The sequence below is a fragment of the Salminus brasiliensis genome, chromosome 16 (assembly GCF_030463535.1).
Source record: "Salminus brasiliensis chromosome 16, fSalBra1.hap2, whole genome shotgun sequence".
Lineage (NCBI taxonomy): Eukaryota > Metazoa > Chordata > Actinopteri > Characiformes > Bryconidae > Salminus > Salminus brasiliensis.
The window spans coordinates 29,383,461-29,405,872 of NC_132893.1; the positions used below are offsets into that span (position 1 = coordinate 29,383,461).

General features: G+C 42.5%; 1 protein-coding gene across 1 annotated transcript in view; it reads right to left on the reverse strand.

Annotated features, from left to right (window-relative positions):
• Positions 1–22,412, reverse strand: part of galt (galactose-1-phosphate uridylyltransferase) — a 118,684-nt gene that overhangs the window by 49,336 nt on the left and 46,936 nt on the right. The window contains exon 8 of the mRNA XM_072658501.1: positions 324–456. Coding sequence (XP_072514602.1) covers positions 324–456 — 133 coding nt within the window. The remainder of the gene's footprint in view (positions 1–323; positions 457–22,412) is intronic.

A 22,412-nucleotide genomic window follows, 5' to 3' on the forward strand; every position in this document is an offset into this window, starting at 1 on the left:
AGGACAACAACACTATCCAGTAATTACAGTTCTTTTGCTGCAGTGTTAAACCTAAGCTGCTGCCAGTGCCAATACCCAGCCAATAAAATAACAGCCGGCAAACAGGCTCATTAAAATACTTCCGAGCATTTTTTTTACCCCAACCAAAGTCACATACCCCAACCAAATTCACATAAAGTAATAAATGCATTCTATGGCACATTTAAGTAACTAGCTGTATAACTAATCATGCCATTAAAAGACTCTAGATAACTCCAGAGTTCTATGGGTTAAAAAAATCTCCCCACAGATAAACAGAAAAAAAGGAAAGGGGTTAAACTTACTGTCTCTCTCCTGGGACGTGAGGTCAGGAAGACGTAGAATGTGTCGTCGTGGCAACAGCAGGGTCTGAAAAGGCCATGTTGCCCAATAAGGCACCACAACCAACCAATGCTCGTTCTCCACCACCAGGCGCTCCTGCACACACAGAGACAGGAACAGATGCATATGCATTACCCAAAAGAATAAAGGATAACATATTCAAAGCCATGTGCAACCCATGCTCCAGTACCATTTCATTTAAAACCTTCACACATGCAGGCCTACTTCATTAGCATACTGCACACAGCGCTATGCATAATGCTGGCAGAGATCAGTAATTAATGTTTGTGTGCCATGTACGAGTGGTGTACATCTAAGTGTTTTTATGTCCTTGTCTTGTGAGGCAGCGAGCGTTTAAAAAAGTAATGAACAACCATGAGGGAACGTTTTCTAAAAAAACACATTGTGTTCAGCGATTCTGCAAAAACGTGCAAAAAGCGTGAGAAACGCTTTCTTCCCCACCCCCTGACACGAGTCCATTGTCTAAACTTCTTCATTTCTGATGTGCTCAGCGTCAGAAACTTTGGCAGCTCCTTAAATAAAAGAATTTGGCTGCCAGGTGCTGATGTATCTGCCCCTTCTATCAAAACAGACAAAACAGATTTGAGAGTTCTGAAAAAAAATAAATCACCAACTGGCTCGCGCATCTCTCACATGTCGCCTCTGAAAAAGGGCAAATACATACCTGACGCATGAAGCTTTGGAAAATAAAAGAACATTTGGAAAGAATGAGTTACGTCAAAAGTTTGAGGACAATTGAGAACAGGGCTACTTGGGCCCTTGAGCAAGGCCCTTCACCCTCCCTGCTCCCCTGGTGCGGCAACGATGGCTGCCCACCGCTCCGGACACATGTGCTCAGTGTGTGCTCACGGTGTGTGTGTTTGCTCACTAGTTTGTGTGTGTTCACTGCACGAAAGGGGTTAAAGGCAGATTCCAAATTCCATCTGATCACTGTCGGGATGCGGGGCTTGAATCTGTGAGCAGCAGCAACATCTATCATGTAGGAAAAGAGTGCAGTGCGCACAACAACCTATTCATCAATATCAGCAACTTCATACACACAGAGCGGACTGCAGCAGGTGAAGACATGTTATTCAGGGCTGCGTCCCCCCCCCCAAAAGACTGCATAATTCCAACCAGAAGGTTTAGAAGAGTAAGTCCAAATGGACTTGGTTTCAAAGCCACATTCCACAGCAGTGTGGAAACCCTGTATCAGCGGCACAAAATGGTCTTAAAAAATAATATTGCTTATCACACACACACACACACACACACACACACACACACACACACACACACAGTTGCACCCATTGCTGACACAGATCTGCAAACGTACACAGACAGCTTATCTAGTCCCTGTAGAGAAGTACTGCCAGTAGGAACCATGCCTAATGCCAGATGTGGACTTGTGACAGAGCTGTGGAGCAGTGGAACTGTGCTCTCTGGAATGATGGATGGTGCTATATCCAAAACGTTTGGGATGAGGTGAGATGATGATCATCAATGAGATGATGAATGCAATCAAATCCTCATAGCAAGGCTCCAAAAATCTGGTAGAAGTCTAGTAGAAATTAGATACGCATGAAATGTACATGGAGCTCCTGCAGCTGCTGCCAGCACCAGATTCGAAACCCTGACTCTGGCTACAAAGTTGATGGCAATGGTCTAAACCTGACCTGTGCCGAAAGCCCTTCGAGCTTCAAGTACGGCTCGGATGGACACTCATCCTTTAAGATGCATGGAAGACAAGCATCCAGACTTTTTCTGACACCAAAGTGGTGAAACGATCATCCGAATGCCCGAGTCGCTTGCTGTCTTCAAACGGCGACTCAGGACCATCTCTTTCAAAACTACAGAAGCAGGATAAACTCTTTTTTATACCCTTGATTTTAGAAGAAACAATGAATAAACAGTGTCCCAACACTTTTGTCCATACAGTACATTCTTATCTTAAGTTAGTAGTATAGTTAGTAGTATAGTTAGTAGTATAGTTTATAGTATAAAAAACTTATCTTAAGTTAGTAAGAATCTTAAAAAATAAGAGTTTGTTGCAAGTAAGTAGAGCATTTCTATTCTCTATTATTCATTCAGAATATTTGATTTATTACAAACCAGTTCTAGATGACTAGTGTGTGTACTTCTCTCTAACTAAACCCCACAGTAATTTCAAACTCCACTGAAAGTGCACCTAATTGAGCTTCATTAAGCACAGGACCACAAGAATCGAACCCATCATAAAACGAACCAGAGTCTGATTAAAATGACCCGACTCAGGCGCCTCACCTCGGCCCAGTTCCCACAGGCTCCGAAGCAGGGGATTGAAGAGGCAGGTTTGAAACATGACAGCCGATGATGGATTACAAAATGGCTGAAGCTGACGTGTGGCTGCTACAGTGAGCCGGGGTCTGATGAGGAGGCGTTTGACAAAGCGCAGCTCCGTGTGGCAGTGAGTGATGGGAACTGATTAGAACCTCAGCTCGCAATGATCTTCACACACACTGACTGGAGAGAGAGCGACAAAAACTAGAGCAAGACGCAGAGACAGACAGAGGAAGACATGAGGGGGAAAAAAGAAGTTAGGACAATTAGTCTGGGGAGGAAAAAGGGAAGACAGGAGAGGCAGACGTTGCTGGAATTTGTTTTTCCGAAATGCGTCGTTCCGTTTAACATGTTTGGTTTGAGGGCAGTAGGAACCCATTCCTGCTCGACTCCTCGCCTTATTTCAAAATAGTTTCCACTCCACAAAACGCATGATGCAATCCTGCTGGAGGGTCGTTAAGCTCAGAGTTTTGACTACAAAAGTTGTGGAACCCAACACTGAACCTTTTTATCATGGCTGCTCAAACCCATATTTGACAGCTTCATCTTTCAACATGCTCTAAATGCGTTGGGACGGCTTGAGGAACTGGGGTACCTTTTAACACCTCAGTCATTTCTTTTGTAGCAGTGCCATTGTGCACGGTGGTTCGGATTTCACGTGCGCTGCATCATTCAACTGGTTCGTGTTTGGGTGCTGAGGAACGTTTTTCCAAACACTAAAGCTTTTAGGATCCCTACCAGCAACCTGGTGTTTGCACTGCGGACTGTATTTTGGGCACAACAGGTTCCACCAGCGCCATGGCAACAATCTGCGAGCAATTTGCCCAAACTGCCTTGCTTATTTACATCCAGCCCGGCTGTTTACGCGTTAAGTGCCGGCGATAACATCACGTAACTTTGCGCCATTTGCATCATGGATTTGATCATCCTCCAGTATCCAGCTGTGGAGACGCTCCTCCTCCCAGAAGACACCGTGCTAAGGACGAGCACTGTAGTTTTCTGAAATGGCATTCCGACTTGAACGTTCTGGGGGAAAAAATTGCCCTCATTTTCCTCCATGATGTAGCAGTGGAAAGGACGCGAGAGTCCTGGGCCTGCAGACAAGGAAAAAGCATCACGCTGAAACGCTGAGCGCAGATCAGAGGGAATCGTACGAGAAGAGTGATTAAAGTTTTAAGAGGAGCGGCTTCGTTGCAAGACGTGACTACACAACCGCGGGTTATTAAATCTGCAATTAGGTGCCATTTACAAGTGCATTATTTAACAATTCCTGGAGTAGGCACAATAGCAGTTGCCACGGAGACGCTCACTCCACAGCTTTTGGAAAGAAGGGGGGTAGTGCATCTTTGTAACTTTCGGGAGGGCTACGATTCTCTCTTATGTACCCCTGTCCTTCCGAAAGCTAGTCTTTATGTGCCATTAAGGAAGAGTCATTACACTGCCTCCAAACACGCTCCCATTACTCCTCACTTTACTGTTCATTCCGCACACTGGCCCTTTTGAGTGCCGAGCCAGGCGAGAGGTTTGATGAATAAGTTATTGGGGGGTTCGCGTTATTAAAGGCTTCACGCGCATTACTCAAGGAACATTCGAACTCCATGCAGGGCCGGCGCTCGATCTACCGAGACGGTTCCAAAAGATTACAGCCGTGCTCCGCGGCACAGTGATACGATTCTTCGCTAACAGCACACGTTCGAGAAAGGTTGTTACCAGCATGCCGGCTTTTCAAAACAGCCATGCTTTCTCTCGCCTCCCTGGAACAACGAGGCCGCATTATAAGCAGCTCACGTTAATCTCATCTCCAGCTGTAAGATAACGTCATGAAAGGGTCCAGTGTGTGAGGGAGCGCCTGGTGTTTTTCCAGAGATGCTAAATGCCACTTTGGCTTGCCGAGCTCGAGTGTTTGTGTTTTGAAAACACAGCCATCATGCTGTCAGGAAAAGGAAAGGTGTTGGGAGCGAAGAATTGCACAAGGGGGGAAAAAAACGGCCTTCAGGGATAGACAGATGCCAATGTGGGCTGTGATAAGAAGCATTCCACCATAAATGAGACATGACTGCATAAACACACACACACACACACTCAGACCCTGAATGACCCCTGCTGTTTGGTTGGGTGGGTAGGTTGTGTGGGGCTAATATCAGTAAATTATTACAACTTCAACTAACGGAGGACGTGGTTTTCCAAAGTATTATGGCTACCCGTACTCACCTCAGTGATCGTTTATTTAATGTGGTATCTGGGTAAGATGTTTTATTTATTAAAAAAAGAGAGAATTAACAAACGAATGAAAGAAAGATGGCAACACTCAGATACTGCAAAGATCTCAGCACACAGGTGGCTGATGTTGAGTCTCATGCTAAGCAATTGATTGACACTTTGAGTCAATTAAGGACACAGGGTTCAGAATTTGATACCTTCAAGTCATTCTGAACTAAACTGTAATTAATATACTCGTCCGAATGTTTGTGGACACCCCTTATAATGAATGTGTTCAGCCACTTTAGGCTGCACCCATTGCTGACATGTGCAAACGCACACACACTGCTTGTCTAGTCCCTGTAGAGAAGTACTGCCAACACAACAGGACTCTCTCGAGCAAATAAACATAAACCTAATGCCAGGAGTCAGCTAGATGGAATGGTGTTCTCTAGAATGATGGTTGGTGCTCCATCCAATACTTTTGGGATGAGTTGTGAAGTCGGGCATGAGATGGTGTGGTGATCATCCAACGTCCTGACCTCACTAACGCTCTTGTTGCTGAATGTGTTAAAAACCTCACAGCAATGCTCCATAATCTAGTAGAAAGCCTTCCTAGGACAAAAACGATGTAATAAGCAGGTGTCCCAATACTTTTTTTTCTTTTTGTATAAATTGATTTTACTGCATCCCATAGTTTGACTTACCAACACTTTTTTTATTTATTTTTTTTTGTTGTGCATTATTTTATTTTTATTACTTTTGCTCTTTGTGTGCAATGTGGAAACGGCACCTGTGTCATAGAATGACTCAGGTACGGATTGCCTCTTATGCTAACTACATGCCAGAAACTGTTTGTGTTTCATTTATTCACATCAATACAGAATATTTACTCATATACGATGTAAATATTTGAATAGCAGGTATGGTTAAAATGGCCTTCCATAACGCCAACCAAGCCTGACCGACTGTCTCACATCAAACCGTCATTATCAAAGGAGCAGGCCAGCAAACTCCACAAACGAACAACAGGCGGAAGACGGACATGAAACCACAGGCAATCAGTCAAGAACAAGTCAAGTTTGACAGACCACTACCGCCCAGATCTCAGCATGCGGGCAGCTCTGACAGAGCTCAAGTGTACAGAGAGAATTTTGCAGTGATCTTCTTATGGAGGTAATGTACCTTCTGTACTTGCGAAGCTCAGGGAACAGACAGTGAGACACATCAGCGATTCTTTTAGTGCACTGGCCTCATCTTTTAATCTCTTTCATAAGGTGCATAACCCCATTTCTAGATCCTGAAGCCCTGACCAACAAGGAGCAGCACACGTAGCCTATTTCCACAGTCATAAAGACTGACTCAGTCAGCCAGACAACCAGCCAGACACTCAGCAAGCTGGACCCAATGTGGCTGGACGACAAAAAGTGAGGGGAAGTTTGAACACAGGCAGGCAGGCGGCAGCACACTGTTAATGGTCATAGTGTCTTTTTCGCACTGAAAGAAGTGCAAAATATCTTTTTCGCAACACCCGAATTGTCTCTTCACACTTACGGCTCTTCTGGCAACATGTCTGATGACAGGTCTGATTTAGAGGTGATACACGGTACATCTTGAGGAGAATAAATATAACTTATTGCTGTGACAACTGTCGCACGGATTTTCAACAAGGAGCTGGTGGAACAAAGTGGGGTTTGAGCCACAAAGGATGGAAGTATCCACAGGGCCCCTAAATAGGGATAAATAATTAGGTAAATAATAAGTAGCAGTGGCTGAAATGCTTCAAAAGGTACTGCATGACATTAGTCATAACTGCTACACAAGTATGCCACAAATGGTCACCCGTTTAGTCAAAGGGCTAATGGACAGTTGCTGTATGAGTAGCTGAATGAGTCAGGGATATTTGAATGGTATCCTGGGGTTAGACTTTAATGAAGCATGGACACTAGTCAATTGCCACGCTTTTGCTTCACACCACTTGTGGCACTCCCTGCCTTTCGCTGAATGACCCACTGTCTTGAGCCTAGTCCATGGAAAGAGCCGAGGCTCTTCAGTATCTCGGTCAGTACTGATCGAGTTAACGACCTGTACCAATGACTAAATTCCAGCAGAGTCTGCTGGTCATACGTCAGCACAGGCCTCTTGGATGCATGTATGAGACCAATAACCCTGAGGAGAAATCTAGCAAAAGCAACAGCAAGTGGAGCTGAAGTTTCTCTTCAGAGCCTCGACAAGTAACAAGACTTCACAAGCTGAGCGATATGATACGCAAAGGTAAGCCAAAACATTATGACCACCAACACCATCACCATTCATTGTCACCATGGTACGCATCAAAGTTGTTCATGATTTGTCCCTCCTTGGCCCACTGTAGGTATTTACATTTACATTTACATTTAAGGCATATAGCAGACGCTCTTATCCAGAGCGACTTAAGATAAGATAAGATAGTCCTTTATTAGTCCCGCAGTGGGGAAATTCACAGTGTGACAGCAGAAAGGGATAGCAAGACACTCAGTTACAAAAATTTAGATAAATAATTTACACTATATACACACAATATAAATAAGAAATAAAAAAGCAATAAACAATATTATTTACAGCAAAAGACTCTTAATTGCACATGGGGGTGGGATATTGCACATAGTATTCCCTGAACATGAACATGTGTGTGTAGTTAAGTGTGTGCGCATGTGGTCCGCTGGGAGCAGTGCTGGTTGTGCAGTCTGACGGCAGCAGGAAGGAAGGACCTGCGATACCGCTCCTTCACACACTTGGGGTGAAGCAACCTGTCGCTAAAGGAGCTGACAAAAGCACTTACAAAAGTGCTTTGCTGTTTACCCAAGAAAAACCTTAGCTAGTTAGAATAGACTAATAATTCAAAGATACCTTTAAGCTTTAGACATTACTAAGCACAAGTCAATAAGGTGACCATAGTACTCTGCTATTCGTATATATATACTCTGCTCTCTGAAGAGGTGGGTCTTCAGTCTGCGTTTGAAGACAGTGAGCGACTCTGCCGTTCGGACACACAGGGGAAGCTCGTTCCACCACTTTGGTTCCAGGACAGAAAAAAGCCTGGACGCTTGTCTTCCGCGGATTTTGGTGGGTCGAGCCGAGCCGTACTTGAAGCTCGAAGGGCTCTTGGTGCGGATCGGCTTTTGACCATTGCCATCAAGTATGGAGGGGCTGGTCCGTTCTTGGCTTTGTAGGCCAGCGTCAGGGTTTTGAATCTGATGCGGGAAGCAGCTACAGGAAGTATTTACTCACCCCTGTTTTCTGGGAGCACCCTGAAAGAGATTCTCTGACCCCCATTCATCTGACGTTCTGACCGTCTTCACGCCTGCCCGTTCCTCCTACATCCAATGTGTCAAGTACAAAAACCACCTGCTCAGTTACCATCTGACATGCATCCCAGACAGGATGTTGAATCACCCATTTTATGGGTTCCTTTTGGGAGCAAAAGTGGTTCTTCTATGGTACCTTTCTTCACTCCTTGTTCCTTTCAGGCACCTTTATCCTTAAAGTGAGTTCCTATGAGGCATTCAATAGGTTTTTTGTTGTATCAGTAAGGAGAAAATACAGTACAGATGGTTCTCAGCACTATGATGCACTGCAAGAATACAAAGTCACAAACTCACATCATGCAACATAAATCTTTCACAGCGTTAAGATGGTCTTCGCAGGACATCTGTTTGTAAAAGAGGCTGAGACAAACATGCACAGTTATGACAGTTGAGAGATAAACAGACTCAGGAATGCAGTTAAAGAACTCTCGTACAAGTCATGCCAATGGAAAGCAAGGTCCAAGAGGCCTCCGACAATAAACAATACTTCAACCCAATCAAGTTTAGCCAAAAAGCTTGAAGAGCAGAATATAAGCAGCAATGACAGACCTCTTCTTCAGCTATGGGCGCTCAGCTAGGGCGCTCTGTGCTGCTGCCGGATGCCGTTTGTGAAAATCACGTCTATGGCTTCAAGCTAGGCCCCAAACGCTTGCACACAGAGACGGCACAGTTCTCCCTCAATTGAGCAGAACTGATTCACTGATCTCCGTAGGGGCTACACTGTTCTAATCTCCACATCTTGCTCCCTTCCCTCATACTCTTTCTTTCACCACATAGTGTTTTTCCCAGTCACTTTTCTTTTATATGAAATCCGGCCTTGCTGGGCGCACATGCAGCGAGTTGAAGGAGGCTTCGATGGAAACACTGGCGAAATCCTTAAGAAACCAAAGTTGGCTTTGATCACGACCGTCTCGAACAATCCAAGGCGATCTGCTTGGCAGACAGCTCGAGCTGCCAGGCATTTTGCCTTTGGCTGCTGCTTCTTCTAGTGGCTTCAATATCTATCACTCTTTCTCCCTTGGGTGAAGAGCATGCCTGGGCATGGAATCACGGTAAAAGCATTGTTTGTTTAGTACTTTTCAAAGGGAGCCTCACCACAGCCCTCTGCCACGGGTGTGGGGGTGCGCGCGGGAGCATTGAATCAGGGCTTAATGAGTTCGGCTGGGAATGCAAATCAGAAATTTAGAGGGGTTAGAATTGTACACCGCGTTCAATTTGCATTAAATGGAAGCGATACGCATTGAGACAATGCTGATTATTTCTGATTGGGTGTTAACACGACGATCAGGGCTTCCTGTCACATCACGCCTTTGCTGAGTTTGATTTCCTTTGAATGCACCGACATTAATATTTTAATAAATTGCAATAAAGGGGGAAGAGTCAAGCATCACTGTGAGGGGCTGGATCAGTGTTATTCTCCAGAGGGACGCCCCCTAAAAGGCTGCAAATCAGCTGGAACACTGATTAGCATAAAAGAACAAAGGCGCCGAAAATGCGTCATCCTTTCTCATGTTCCTCTGACCACAGCGCCATTAGCCGCCAAGCCCTCTCAGATGATTCAAATGCAAACCTTGCAATCAAAAACCAACTATTCATTAGAAGTTCAGAAGCTATTTCAGAGGAAAAATGATATTACCGAACAAATCAACCTTCAGGGTTTAGCAAACAATAGAAGCCACAGGTTCCAGCTCCTGATGTGGTGGGGATTTGGCCTCCCAGTAAGCTTTAACGTTTTGTTTTCTTGAGGTTCCGACACACCTAAACTTGCTTTCGGACCAGATTGTGTTACATAATGTATGACACTGCATCAAGAGGCAGCTGTGATGTCTGAAGCCGGGGGCATCTGTTTCAAAGCTCCTTCCTTTTTTCTTTTGGAATGATGTGTCTTACTCCAGTTCTCTAAATCACACCACAGAATTCTTCTTGCTGTGCTCATAGTGACAACAGTCATTAAACACACTGATAAAAGCATCCTTGGGGACCTTTTGAAGGTTCTTCCATTTGAAACTGTGAAGGAACCTCTCAAGGTGTTTTTAGGAACCTTCAATGAACTTTTTCTTCTAAAAACCTTTTCTTGAAGATTCCTCAAAGGTGAAGGTGCCTCTCTGCTCTAATGATAGAAAAATAAAATTTTTAATAAGTAAAGCACATGAACTTGGATTTGGAAATTTGCTGCTCACTCCCGCAGTCTGATGTTTCTTCAGCAAGGACACTATTGCAATGTTTTTTTATATATATGTGTAATTTAAAGTCACCCTGACCTCGAAATCTGTTGTGCTTTTCATTAAATATCTTTATTAAATCAGTTCATCCTAAAAGCTACATAAGCTAGTACAGCAGTACAGAACATTAAACTAACCAGTAGCCGACTGACAAGGAAATACTGTGCTAATTATTTTTAGACATCACCTGGCCGTGAAAGAGTGAACCACTCTTAACCCAGCGTTCAGGCTGGCTTTGAAGTTGCAGCTTGAGAAAGGTCATTAGTTAACTAGAGGAGCATGCAGAAAAGCCATGCATTGAAAATCAGCTCAGCGATTTAAAAGCTTAGTGATGCTTCCCATTTCAGAGACTCCCTCTATGATCACCTCATGCCTCTTTGCACAAAAATCAAACATTTATCATTGCATAGATTAGATCACACAAGTAATAAAGGCATTGTGAAGTAGCACAGGTGAACTGCAATTAACAAAAGGACAACGTGCGTTGTCCAACATCATTGTAACAAGGATGCACAATAGCTGAACTGCAGAAACTCTGAAACTGTAGCCTATTAAAAAAAAATCACAAATAGAAGAAATAAAGTTTAGTCTGAACCCGTTTCTGTTCTCTCAGGGAGACTTGGAGGTCAAGCAACCAAAGGTCTTAATTGTACCTCACTGATAGAGACAGAGCGCATTTTCTTTGTGCCTGACAAGAGTTGGCAGGAAAACGGTTGGTTACCAGCTTCATCGATTGCCTAGCAAAGTGCAGAAAGGAGACATCCACTTCTGCCTTCTTCCTCAATGAGCTTGGGAGGCAGCAGCACTAAAACACTGTGCTAAACGGAAGAGTGAACTTGGAGAAAATTCTAGTGTTGAGGAACATGAGATCACCGTGCTATCTCACTCATGGTCAGGAAAATAATAGCACAGCAGTGAGGGATATACAGCAGCTCGAATATAACAGTTGGGCAATAAGACAGAGACTGTGGGAAAAGATGAACAAATCTATGTCTGCATCTACAAAATCACACCACCACCAGAATATACACCGATCAGCCATAATATTAGCACTGATGACATGTGAAGTGGGAAAGCAGTGCAGTCTTGAGTTCTTGAGGGTGATGTGTTGTTAAAAGCAGGAAAAATGGGCAAGCATAAGAATTGGTCCTATTTTTACTGTAGTTTATCTACCTCATTATTTGCCATCTTCTTGGCTATAAAAGGCACTTTCTAAGCCTCAACGGCAGAGGAAAACTCTGAAATCCATCCATCCATCTTATTATCCACTTTTACCTGTGTAGGGTCACAGTATTTCCAGGGCCTACCCGAAATCATTGGGCACAAGGCAAAAATGGCGCCAGTCCATCAGAGGGTATGGGAAACTCTGATAAGTAATTTATTAGTGAAGCACTTATTAATAACTAGTAAGATTTAGTGGTGGCGCAGTGGACAGAACGCTGAGGTATTGATCACAGGGTTGTGGGCTCAATACCCATGTCTGCTAAGCTGGCTTAAGGCATTATGGACCTTCCAGGGCCACTATTGAATGACTGACCATGTGTTGTGAACCCAGCTTTCCAGCTGATACATGTGAAGAGAACAAATCTGTTGTACTGCACATGTACAATTAAATCATCTGCTCTGAAGTATTTTATAATGGTCAGAACATGGCCTTAAACTGTTTTTCAGTGACGCGCCATGCGTCTACCCCTTCTCTTACTGCATGTGACCTCCTGTGTGTAGGTTTCCGGCTATCCAACATCAGAATGAATACATTTAGTTTCATTTATTTTCCCTGTCTGCATTCAGAGTGTTAAACCAGAAAAATTCTAGTGAGTTAAATGTGTGCAAAGCAGAAACGTGTTTCTGCAGCTTAATGTCTAAAGATGTTAGTTCCTGTTAAATGCACTTTCACTGCTGCTGCAGTTTTCAGACTGCTCTAGCAGTTTCACTGGCATTGCCTCCTCACCTTAGTTTTGGAGAGGGCAATGACCCAGTGTTTCCTACACTGGCCTCATAGCTCCAGTGTGCACTAAAGAAACAAGCTTTTCATACTAAATATGGCTTGACTAAATAGACTTAAGCTGAACCATCATTTCACCAAACAATGCATCATTAACGTAATGACCCTGCGCCTTCTAGAACTCACTTAACCATTCATATAGCGTGCTGACAGTCAGTCTGCAGTAGGGTTGGAGCATCCAAAGGTGCACTAAAAAACACGGTCTGTAAATTCACTTGCTCTCATTTGCATGTGAAAGGGAGCAACACCTGGTTAACATGAAAGGAGTATTTACCCAAACTTGGCAAGCGCCCCCTGTAAACGGCGAGCCTCGCACCTTGCGATTTCAAATGCCTCTTGGTGCTCATGTTGCGGTGTGTATTGCAAAATTCCCTCACACCCATAGACCTGTACACACACTTCCTACTGAGGAACACATGGGCTCTGCTGATTAAAACCGACAGAAATAAACAAATACAGAAGCAATAGGACTTCCTGCGCCTGTCTCAGTCAGAAAGTGACAGATGGCCATTCAATAACGGCAGAACTTCTATAGAAGCCATTACAAGCTTTTCACACCTGTTTAAGTCCTTTTGATGAAGAATTGTGAAGCCTACCACAACTTTGCTGTGCCAATATATGTCTAGGGTTTCATTTTAAGATTTTGCAACATGCAGCCAATTTAGGATGTGGATACACTAAAGCAAGTGTAGAGGCAGAACTAGGGTTGGGTACTGTTCACTGTTCCTGGAATATAGTACCAGTACCCAACTTCCCTAAAACCTCATGTCTGTTACCAGGGTGTAGAGTAAGCAAGCTGTTATGTCTGTCTCTGAGGTAGCACGTGATAAACTTCCCAAAATCTAGGGGCCAGTTTACACCTGGCATTAACATGCATTTTTGTATCCGGATCGTATCCGGACCTACTTTGACCAGATTTTGTTTACACTTGTCACCTACAACACTTAGATGAGATCCGATTTTATTACTACACGTTCATAATTTCAAAGTTTTACTTCCAACAATTGTAATGTAATGTAATGTGTGTAATTGTAAACAACAATTTCACATCCTAACTGTCATGCTCTGGGAGACTGAACAGCGTGGGTTCTACAGAGGAGCGATAGATGGTTGTTGCATTCCTGTAATGGCTCTATTAGAAAATGCGATGGACTACTGAAACCGAAAGGGACGCACACTACCCTGACTGTGTGTTATGCTCGGATTGAACTTTGGTACCGATAATTTTGATGTGAATTGGTACTCGGTTGTACCGATTCGGTATCCTTAAAGTACTCAATCCTAGACAGAACTACCAAAATCTGAAAATATAAAAAAAAGTCTATCATAACCAAATTATCATAAATAAATCATAGCACTGGTATAGAGCATATTTGGATATGTAAGTCTAGCCACTATCTTATTTACTACTTTAAATACCAGTTGCTTCTAAATGCAGGAAAATGCAGTAATTGCAAAAGATCTTCAAAGCAAACCTGACAAAAATGCAGGGCATCCAGAGACCTTTACGCGAGAAAAGAAATGAGGATGGCATTTCGAATATTTAATTAGATCCTGCAAGTGTCCACAGTACATCCACAGACTGTGGTTCTTCACACCTCTGAGATGACACCACAGAAGAATCAGCATCCATAAGAGTACAAGACTGATTGATTATGAAAGACCACAATACATGCTATTTTCCTCCTGACCTAATTTATCTTCAGCTGGTCTCGAGGTTAGCCTTTAGCCTAGCATGATCACCAGCCTACCTACTGTGTTTCTGTTTCCACCTCACCTCAGCTGACAATGCTGCAATCTCAGGGCCTGGCACTTTTTCAGTACATTGCCATGCTGTGAACTTGGCTGAGTATGAAGTTTGTGATGAATTTCTGTTGATGATATTCCAGAAAATAACACTGGAATTCTGACCAATCAGCTATACTATAGGTCCAAATATTTGTGAACACCCCTTTTAATGAATGCATTTAGTCACTTTAAGCTGCACTCATTGCACAAACCCAGCTTGTCTAGTCCCTGTAGAAATGTACTTCCAATAGAATACGACTTTCTGAAACAGATAAACATGACCCTATTGGCATCATGCCTAATGCCAGGTGTGGGTTAAAGAGATATAAAGCCCCCCAGCATGTGTTCTCTGGGATGATGGTAGAGGTGGAATGCATTTGGGAGTTGGGGATGAGGTGGGATGGTAAATGCAATCGAATCCTCACAGCAATGCTCCAAAGTCTAGTAGAAGCCTTCCCTGGACAGTAGAGACAATTGCAGCAACGAAGGATAAGCAGGTTAAACTTTTTTTTCCCACTACCCTTGATTTCAGAAGAAACAATGAATGAGCAATACTGTCCCAATACTTTTGTCCAAACATTTTTAAAGGTCAGATTTGAGCAAATAAGACAAATAATTAATCACAGTAACCTGCACAAAATAATGTGATTAATTACAATTAAGTATCTAAATAATATGACAGCCCTAATCAATACACTTTACCATGATATACGCCGAAACCTTGATCGTGACAGGCCAGCATCATCTCTGTTTCTTGTAATTGGTGCTTAGCATTTGATGGAATTTGATCCTCCTCTACCCATGCATTCACAGCAAGAGTAAGCGTAACGTGGGTTCAGCAGTAAACACGCACTAACTCCCTCCCTTCCTCAATCTCCAGCTTCTCCTTGCAGTGGCTAGTGGCTCACAATTTCAAAAGTCATTGTCAAGTTCTTCTAGTCCAGCTGGCAAGTCCACAAGAGAGGCCTTATCTAGCCGCCAAAGTTGAGAAAGAGCGATCCAGCACACTTCAGCGTAACGCTAGTCTAACTCCAGAAAGAACCGACACAGATGGTTCTTCTCTCTTTTTTTCACAGCCCCAATAAGCTGGCACACGAGGAAAGATGGAAGAAACAAGGGGGAAAAAAAGCTGAAGAGATGCTGTCATTATCATCAAAAGAAGTGTCCCAGGTGCCCTTTTCAAGCTGAAGGCCTTTTTTTTATTCACTTTGAGAGACGTAGCCACGAGGAGTGCTGGAGTGGACATGTGAGAGCGTATGATTAACTCATCACACGGCGCTATAAAAAGCGCCTCTTTATTCCCACGCCAGGCACAGATGCTAACTGTATCTTCTCTCGGGCTTCTTATCCCAGCCATTAGACGCCTGATTTACAACAGCGGGGGAGATAAACTTTCAGGCACATGGGATGACAGTTGTGAAAAGATGCTTTTTTTCTTTCTAAATTGCCTTTTTCCTGGCTGAACATCGATAAAGCATTTAAAAAGTTGTGTTGGAGTGCTCCTTGGATGTCCTACGGATACTAAGCTGCACTCCTAAAGTGATAGAATATTGATGAAATCAGAACAAGGCCTCAATCATTGACATGCAAATGATCGATATATTGATATTTTCTATATTTTTTTAAACAACACTTACATTTCCAAAATTCCAGAGGTCTTACATCAACCTGGCCTGTACTCTATGTTATATATATATATATATATATATATATATATATGTGGTTGGTGTGGCGCAACAGATAACACCACCACCTGCCATTGAGTTACAACAACACCATGTGGGAGACCAGGGTTCGATTCCCGGTCTGGGTGGTTATGCTGCGCTACACCAATAAGAGTCCCTGGGCAAGACTCCTAACACTACACTGGGCCACCTCTGTAATACGAGTAACCTTGTAAGTCGCTCTGGATAAGAGCGTCTGCTAAATGCCATAAATGTAAATGTAAATGTAAATATATATAAAGTTGTGTCTCAGTTATGTTTGCCATGATGCTCAATTCAAACAGAAGGATCCAAAGTTAGCATTTTAAGTATATCAGTTAATTAGTCGAGTATGTACACAGGCATCAAGGCCGGCATGTGACAGCAAGCATGTGTCTAAACCTAGAAGAAAAATAATTAAATCCATACTCTACCAGAAACTGTATAATTCTTTGCAACACAGTGTGTTTAATAAGCTCTTTGTTACTTAATTAATTCATTAATTAACAGCACATGTAAATGAGGGAAAGTGCAAAGGCAATGTGCATCATGCTGACAGTAAAACACTCATTAATTAACGAGTAAATGTGCTACTGCAACACTGTTTTATCTTAACATCGCAGCAAGTTGGACAGTAAGCTTAAACGGAGGGTCAAACTGAGCATTTTTGTTGGTCCATTCATCATGAAAAGACACGCTGTAATGAACAACTGCCAGATTCAAATGAAGTCAAAACCTAAAAAGAACTATAAAAGATGGAGATACAAGGTTTGTGCTTGATAGTGACAATATCGAATAAATGGACAGAATGTAAGCAGAACATTTTCAACTATTTCAACATTTAAAAAAAGAATGGAAGATTCAGTTTTCCATTTAAGGGGACCGGGGTTTGGGTTTGCAGCCAAATACTTGGTAGGGCCTTAAAATGTTTGTTTTTTTACCTACCTAAAAAACATTGATCCCAAAGTGCTACATATGCTTATATTCAGCACAAACTCAAACACACACTGATCATGTAAGAGCAGTAAGAACAATTTTCTTTTTGTTTGTTTATTTCAACTTTTGAACATACACTAAATGGACAAAAGTATTGAGACACCTGCTCATTCATTGTTTCTTCAAGGGTATTAAAGAGTGTTTATCCTGCCTTTGTTGGAGTGAACTGTCAGCAATGGGTGCAACTTAAAGTAGCTGAATGTATTCCTTATAAGGGGTGTCCACAAATATTTGGACATACAGTGTCTTTCATCCATGCATAACTAAACTAGCTAGGAGTTTGTCTTGTACATTTTTTGTACCTTTGTCTTATAACTTAACATCATAACATCATAACAATAAAAAAGTCCTATTCGGAATGCACAACATATCCTGAATGTTGAACAGAGTAAACCACCACGTATTTAGCATTTCAGCCCAGACAGTTCACAGGTTGCCAGCTTTGCTGATATTTAAATCGAACAGTTCAAGTGGTGTCACCAAATCCTTGCCTAACGGATATTCAAAACCAAGCCTTTGTAGTAAGATGGCATGCTTTCTTTCTGAAGGTCATTTTCTGAAAGGATGCGCTGAACTAAAACTGATCCACTGGGCTGTGTTCTGAATAAAGGCCTCTGGCTTTTTTAATCTTTTGTTTCAGGCCGAGCTCTCTCTGGTTTAAAATTCACTAGCGCTGGTTTTTATAAAGCCATTGTTTTACGCACCTGTACCTCGCCACATGATCTTGGTGTTGAAATCTCCATAAAACACCATGTTACAATTATCACAGCACCTTGTGTGCGTTTGGGAGGGGGGAAAGAATTCTTATGAAGTGAAAAGAAAATAGCAATGTTAACAAGCTCATGGTGCTAAACTCCTGCTGTGACCTATTACCTCAACACATTGCTGAGTTAATATTCCACAGACATCTTGTGAAGACTCTGTGTGCCACACGGGCAACTGCTGCGATCACGCTAATGGATCATAATCAATCTGATTAGGCACTAAAAGTGTCATCTGCACGCAGTCCCGCTCCTATTGTGTGTATCTGGCACAACGATACAAAGCTGTGCAATATCATAATTGCTCTTGGAAGACACGGGCACCAATGTGGCACAAATCATTTTCATTCCATACTGAGTATCTTTTAGCGTATGAAAGTTTTAAGAGAAAACACACATATGAAGTCCCGTGGTAAAGCGCTCCCATTACACTCATTATTCACTAGAATTTAATTTATAGTGGACTGTAATCACATATAAATGGAGCCTGGCATTAGAACTGACACAAGAGTTTGGAAGTTCTCATGTCCTCAGTTTGTAAGACATCAATTTTGCAATCTTCAGGTGCTGAGAGAAGGTTTCATTCCTCAGAAAATCAACCAAATTAAAGAGTTCATTAGGCTCAGTGATCAGTAACCAGTGTGAGTGCCTCAGTTAATGACCAACCTTGATTTAGGCCAGACTTGTCCACTCTAATTCTAAGTTTGGGCATTTAAGTCAGAATGAACTTGGCAGCTCACAGGTTGTCCAGTCAGGCAAATCATGCCACAGAGAAGAGAGAGATTCCTGAAGACCACATTCAAAAAGGCTGACGAATGCCGATTAGGGCTCCACTGAACTCTAATCTGCCATACTGTTCAAATGGAGAGAGTTTGGAACAGGAGTCGGCCTTCCAGAGTGGATGTCTCCAAAATCTCCAAGAGCAAGAAGTCACAAAGAACCCAAGAACAAGATCTAAAAAACTGCAGGCCTTCCTTGCATCAGCTACGGCAATGTTCATGACTCAACCATAAGAAAAACACTGAGGAAGTACGGGATCCATGTCAGAATAGCACAGTGGAATCATTTCAGGTGGCATACAAGGTAGCTGCTATAATGCTGCTAAAGTGGTTGTTAGGGTTTAGCTAAAAGTTGCAAAGCATTTGTTATGGTATCCCAGGTAGTTGCTATGGTGTCTCAGGTGGTTGTTAGGGTGGGGCCAAGTGGTTTCTGTGGTATCCCAGGTGGTTGGTTAGGTGTTACTTGTATATCTAGATCATCATGATACAGATACACAGGAAGGGTGAAATTAAAAGGGTGAATATCCAATCAAAAAGATTTACACAAACACAAATTGCTCAATCAGATCAAACAATCTGGAGCAATTGGGAGCATTTCATGTGATAGGAGAGTACTAACCAGTGGGTTGGGTAGTTGGCGATTTTTCAGCCAAAGTCACTTTAATCTTGAGCACTACTTATTGGTGGTATCAAAATCACAATTCCAACATCATGACAACCTTACCCAGTGCTACTCACAGGAAGCACAGCTTGTGCTAGTTCCAATGAACATAGTCTCTGAAAGTCCCATATCCCACCCCCAAAACCCTCAAAGACAGAGCACAGAGTGTTCTTAACCTTGGACTCTTCTTCACTAAGTCTTACATAAGGCCCTGCAAAGAGATGTAGATCAAGGTCATGGATAACAAAATGATTTTATAATGTTTTGTTCCTCCCTTCCTCCCCTCAGCCTTTAGTTTGCACTGATGGAGATATTTCACATTAAACTGTCGCTTGTGGTTGTTGTGCGAACACAATAAAGACAAGAATGTGACAAAACCTCCACAATAAACAGTCAACAAATACATTCTCTTTACTAATGGAACTGTTTCCATTGCTTAGTCTTGCAATAAAAGACAGTTTCTTGTTTTACTTTTCCCAGCCTGCCTTGAATTATAGGGGCACGTGGAACAACACTGCAAAAAATGATCATCTTAGCAAGTGAAATCCTTTTAAATTTAGTCTAAATATCTACTATTACACATGGGATCACTGTAGAAATCATAAAAAAGATGAATTCACTTATTTCAACCTTTTTTTTTTACTTGTTTTAAGTTATTATATCTACTAAAATGGTTGTATTCCTATGACAGATCATTTTGCTTGGTTAACGCAGTATTTCTTGACAAAAGCAATTGGAATAAGAAACTTTCAGCAGGTAAAATGACTTAAAGCAAGTAAAAATAAGCTGGAAATAAGTAGAATAACACATTTTTTTAAAACAACAATGAGAAATATCCGCTATTCTCACTAGGGTGGTAGTGGTGGCTCAGTGGTTAGCACTGGCAATTAATGACAGGGCTCGGCAAGCTGCCACTGTTGGGTCTTTGAGCAAGGCCCTTCACTCTCCCTGCTCCCTGGCCGCTGGAGCGATGGCTGCCCACCTTGCTAGTGTGTATTTGTGTGGTTCATTGCATGAATGGTTTAAAGGCAGAGGCCAAATAGTAACACAAATAGTAAATATGGGTGTCTAGTCTTTCATTTAAGATGATTTCACTTGCTAAGATATCATGTTTGCATGTACAGTTAGTACGTGCATGCGATCTAAGCTGAGTACGGAAGGTGAAATTGCCCAGATTCCTTCAAAGCTGAGGGACAGATAATAGAGGGAGGCAGAATTTCCTCATTTTCCCCAGCTTAAAGTAAGGGGTCACTGTCAGACCACCTTCTGTCAGTGATATTAAAATGTTCATTAACCTGCAGAGTCACCCTGCGCTATGGCCTGTTCTTTCTGTGCTGCTCCCATTCAGGTTTTTCCTCATACACATGCTACTGAGAAATACTTCGAACTGAGGAGGTCTTCCTGTCCAACGAGGAGTGATGAATTCAGAGCTACTGCACTTTCACCAAACTTTTTCCTCCCACTCATCTTTCAGTTAGGTGCTATTCATACCTCCATGACAGCTTTTGGTGAGAAATTCGTCGAGGTGGCAGATTAAATTAGACCCGGGTCACTCAATGAGCGGACCGTCAAAGGGTGAAAAGTTCGGTTTCAGACACGGAGAGAAACTTAGGTGTGAAACTGTCAAAGTATGCCTAGCCTTACAAGCTAAAGACAGCTAGCTTCCAGCACAGTTTCACCTAAATATAGGTACTTTGTACAGTGCTGTACATCAGGCTTCTTTTGTTCGGTTCCTGGAGGGCTGCTGTCCAGCACAGTCTAGCATCTGATTCAACTCATCTATGGGAATGAGTATTTCAGTCAAATGTGACATTTAAATTTTATGGTGTTACCCCCTCCATCCACCAAATAAAAAAAAAGCAATACAAATGAAAAGTGCATTTCCAGATGGTAGGCAGAATGTCTGCACAGTCTAAAGGGTGCCTATGTAGGGTGAAGGTTTTTGCTAGGTGGTTGCTATGGTATTTCAGGTGGTTGCTATTATGTTGCTAGATGGATACTACTGTCTAGATGTTTACTATGGTGTTACTAGGTGGTTGCTATGGTGTTGCTAGTTGGTTGGTATAGTAATCCAGGTGGTTGCTTTTGTATCTCAGGTTTTTGCTATTATGCTGCTAAATGGATACTACTGTCTAGATGTTTACTATGGTGTTACAAGGTGGTTGCTACGCTGTTGCTAGGTAGTTGGTATAGTATAAGGTGGTTGCTTTTACATTTACATTTACGGCATTTAGCTGACGCTCTTATCCAGAACGACTTACAAGGTGACTTGTATTACACAGGTGGGCCAATGTAGTGTTATGAGTCTTGCCCAGGGACTCTTATTGGTGTACCACAGCATACTGTCACCCAGACTGGGAATCGAACCCTGATCTCCCACATGGTGTGGTAGCTCACTGGCAGCTAGTGGTTTCATCTGTTGCGCCACACCAACCACTGCTTTTGTATCACAGGTTTTTGCTATTATGTTGCAAAATGGATACTACTGTCTAGATGTTTACGATGGTGTTACTAGGTGGTTGCTTTGGTGTTGCTAGTTGGTTGGTATAGTATTCCAGGTGGTTGCTGTGCTGTGTACTCTATGTGGTTGTTTGGGGTGTACTAGTGCATCTGTATCATTGTAAATATGAAACTTTTGCACCCCATTCATTTCTAAGAATAAAAATATTATGTCAAAATTCTGTTGCTACCTGGAAACGTCAGATCAAAAAGCCCAAATCGCAGAACCTGAACAAACAATCTGGAGTTGGAACAGCGCTGATATGTTGAAAACTGCAGGACAAGTAGAAGCAGAAGGGAAAGAAGGGAAATATATATCTGATAGCCATAGGACAGCACTGCCCTCAGACACAGCATGGAATTTTACTTCTTACTATTACTGCACTGTAAAAACCCAGACCACAAATCCATATCTTTTGACATGTGGCTGGAAATTTACCCCAGTGAGGTGTCAATCAAAAGTCAAGGATGTTTTCACACTTGAGCTTTTCTCAGGACTCTGGTCCAAGACTTTGGGTCTTTAATACAGTTTGGAGTATGAACGCTGGTTTTGGGTCCAGGAGTGGTCCAGAGTACTGATCTCTGGTCTTCCTAAAAACAACAGTGAAGTTCATTCCAAGTGAGGCATAATGCATTCCACAGCTTCCATTAAAGCTAGCCACTCCCAACACTGTGGGTTATATGGTGTTATTGCTTCTTTGTGTTACATCATCCTTTGGTTCAAGCTTTGTAACTGTGATGAGAAGCTACAGATTCCACACATCCAAGAACCA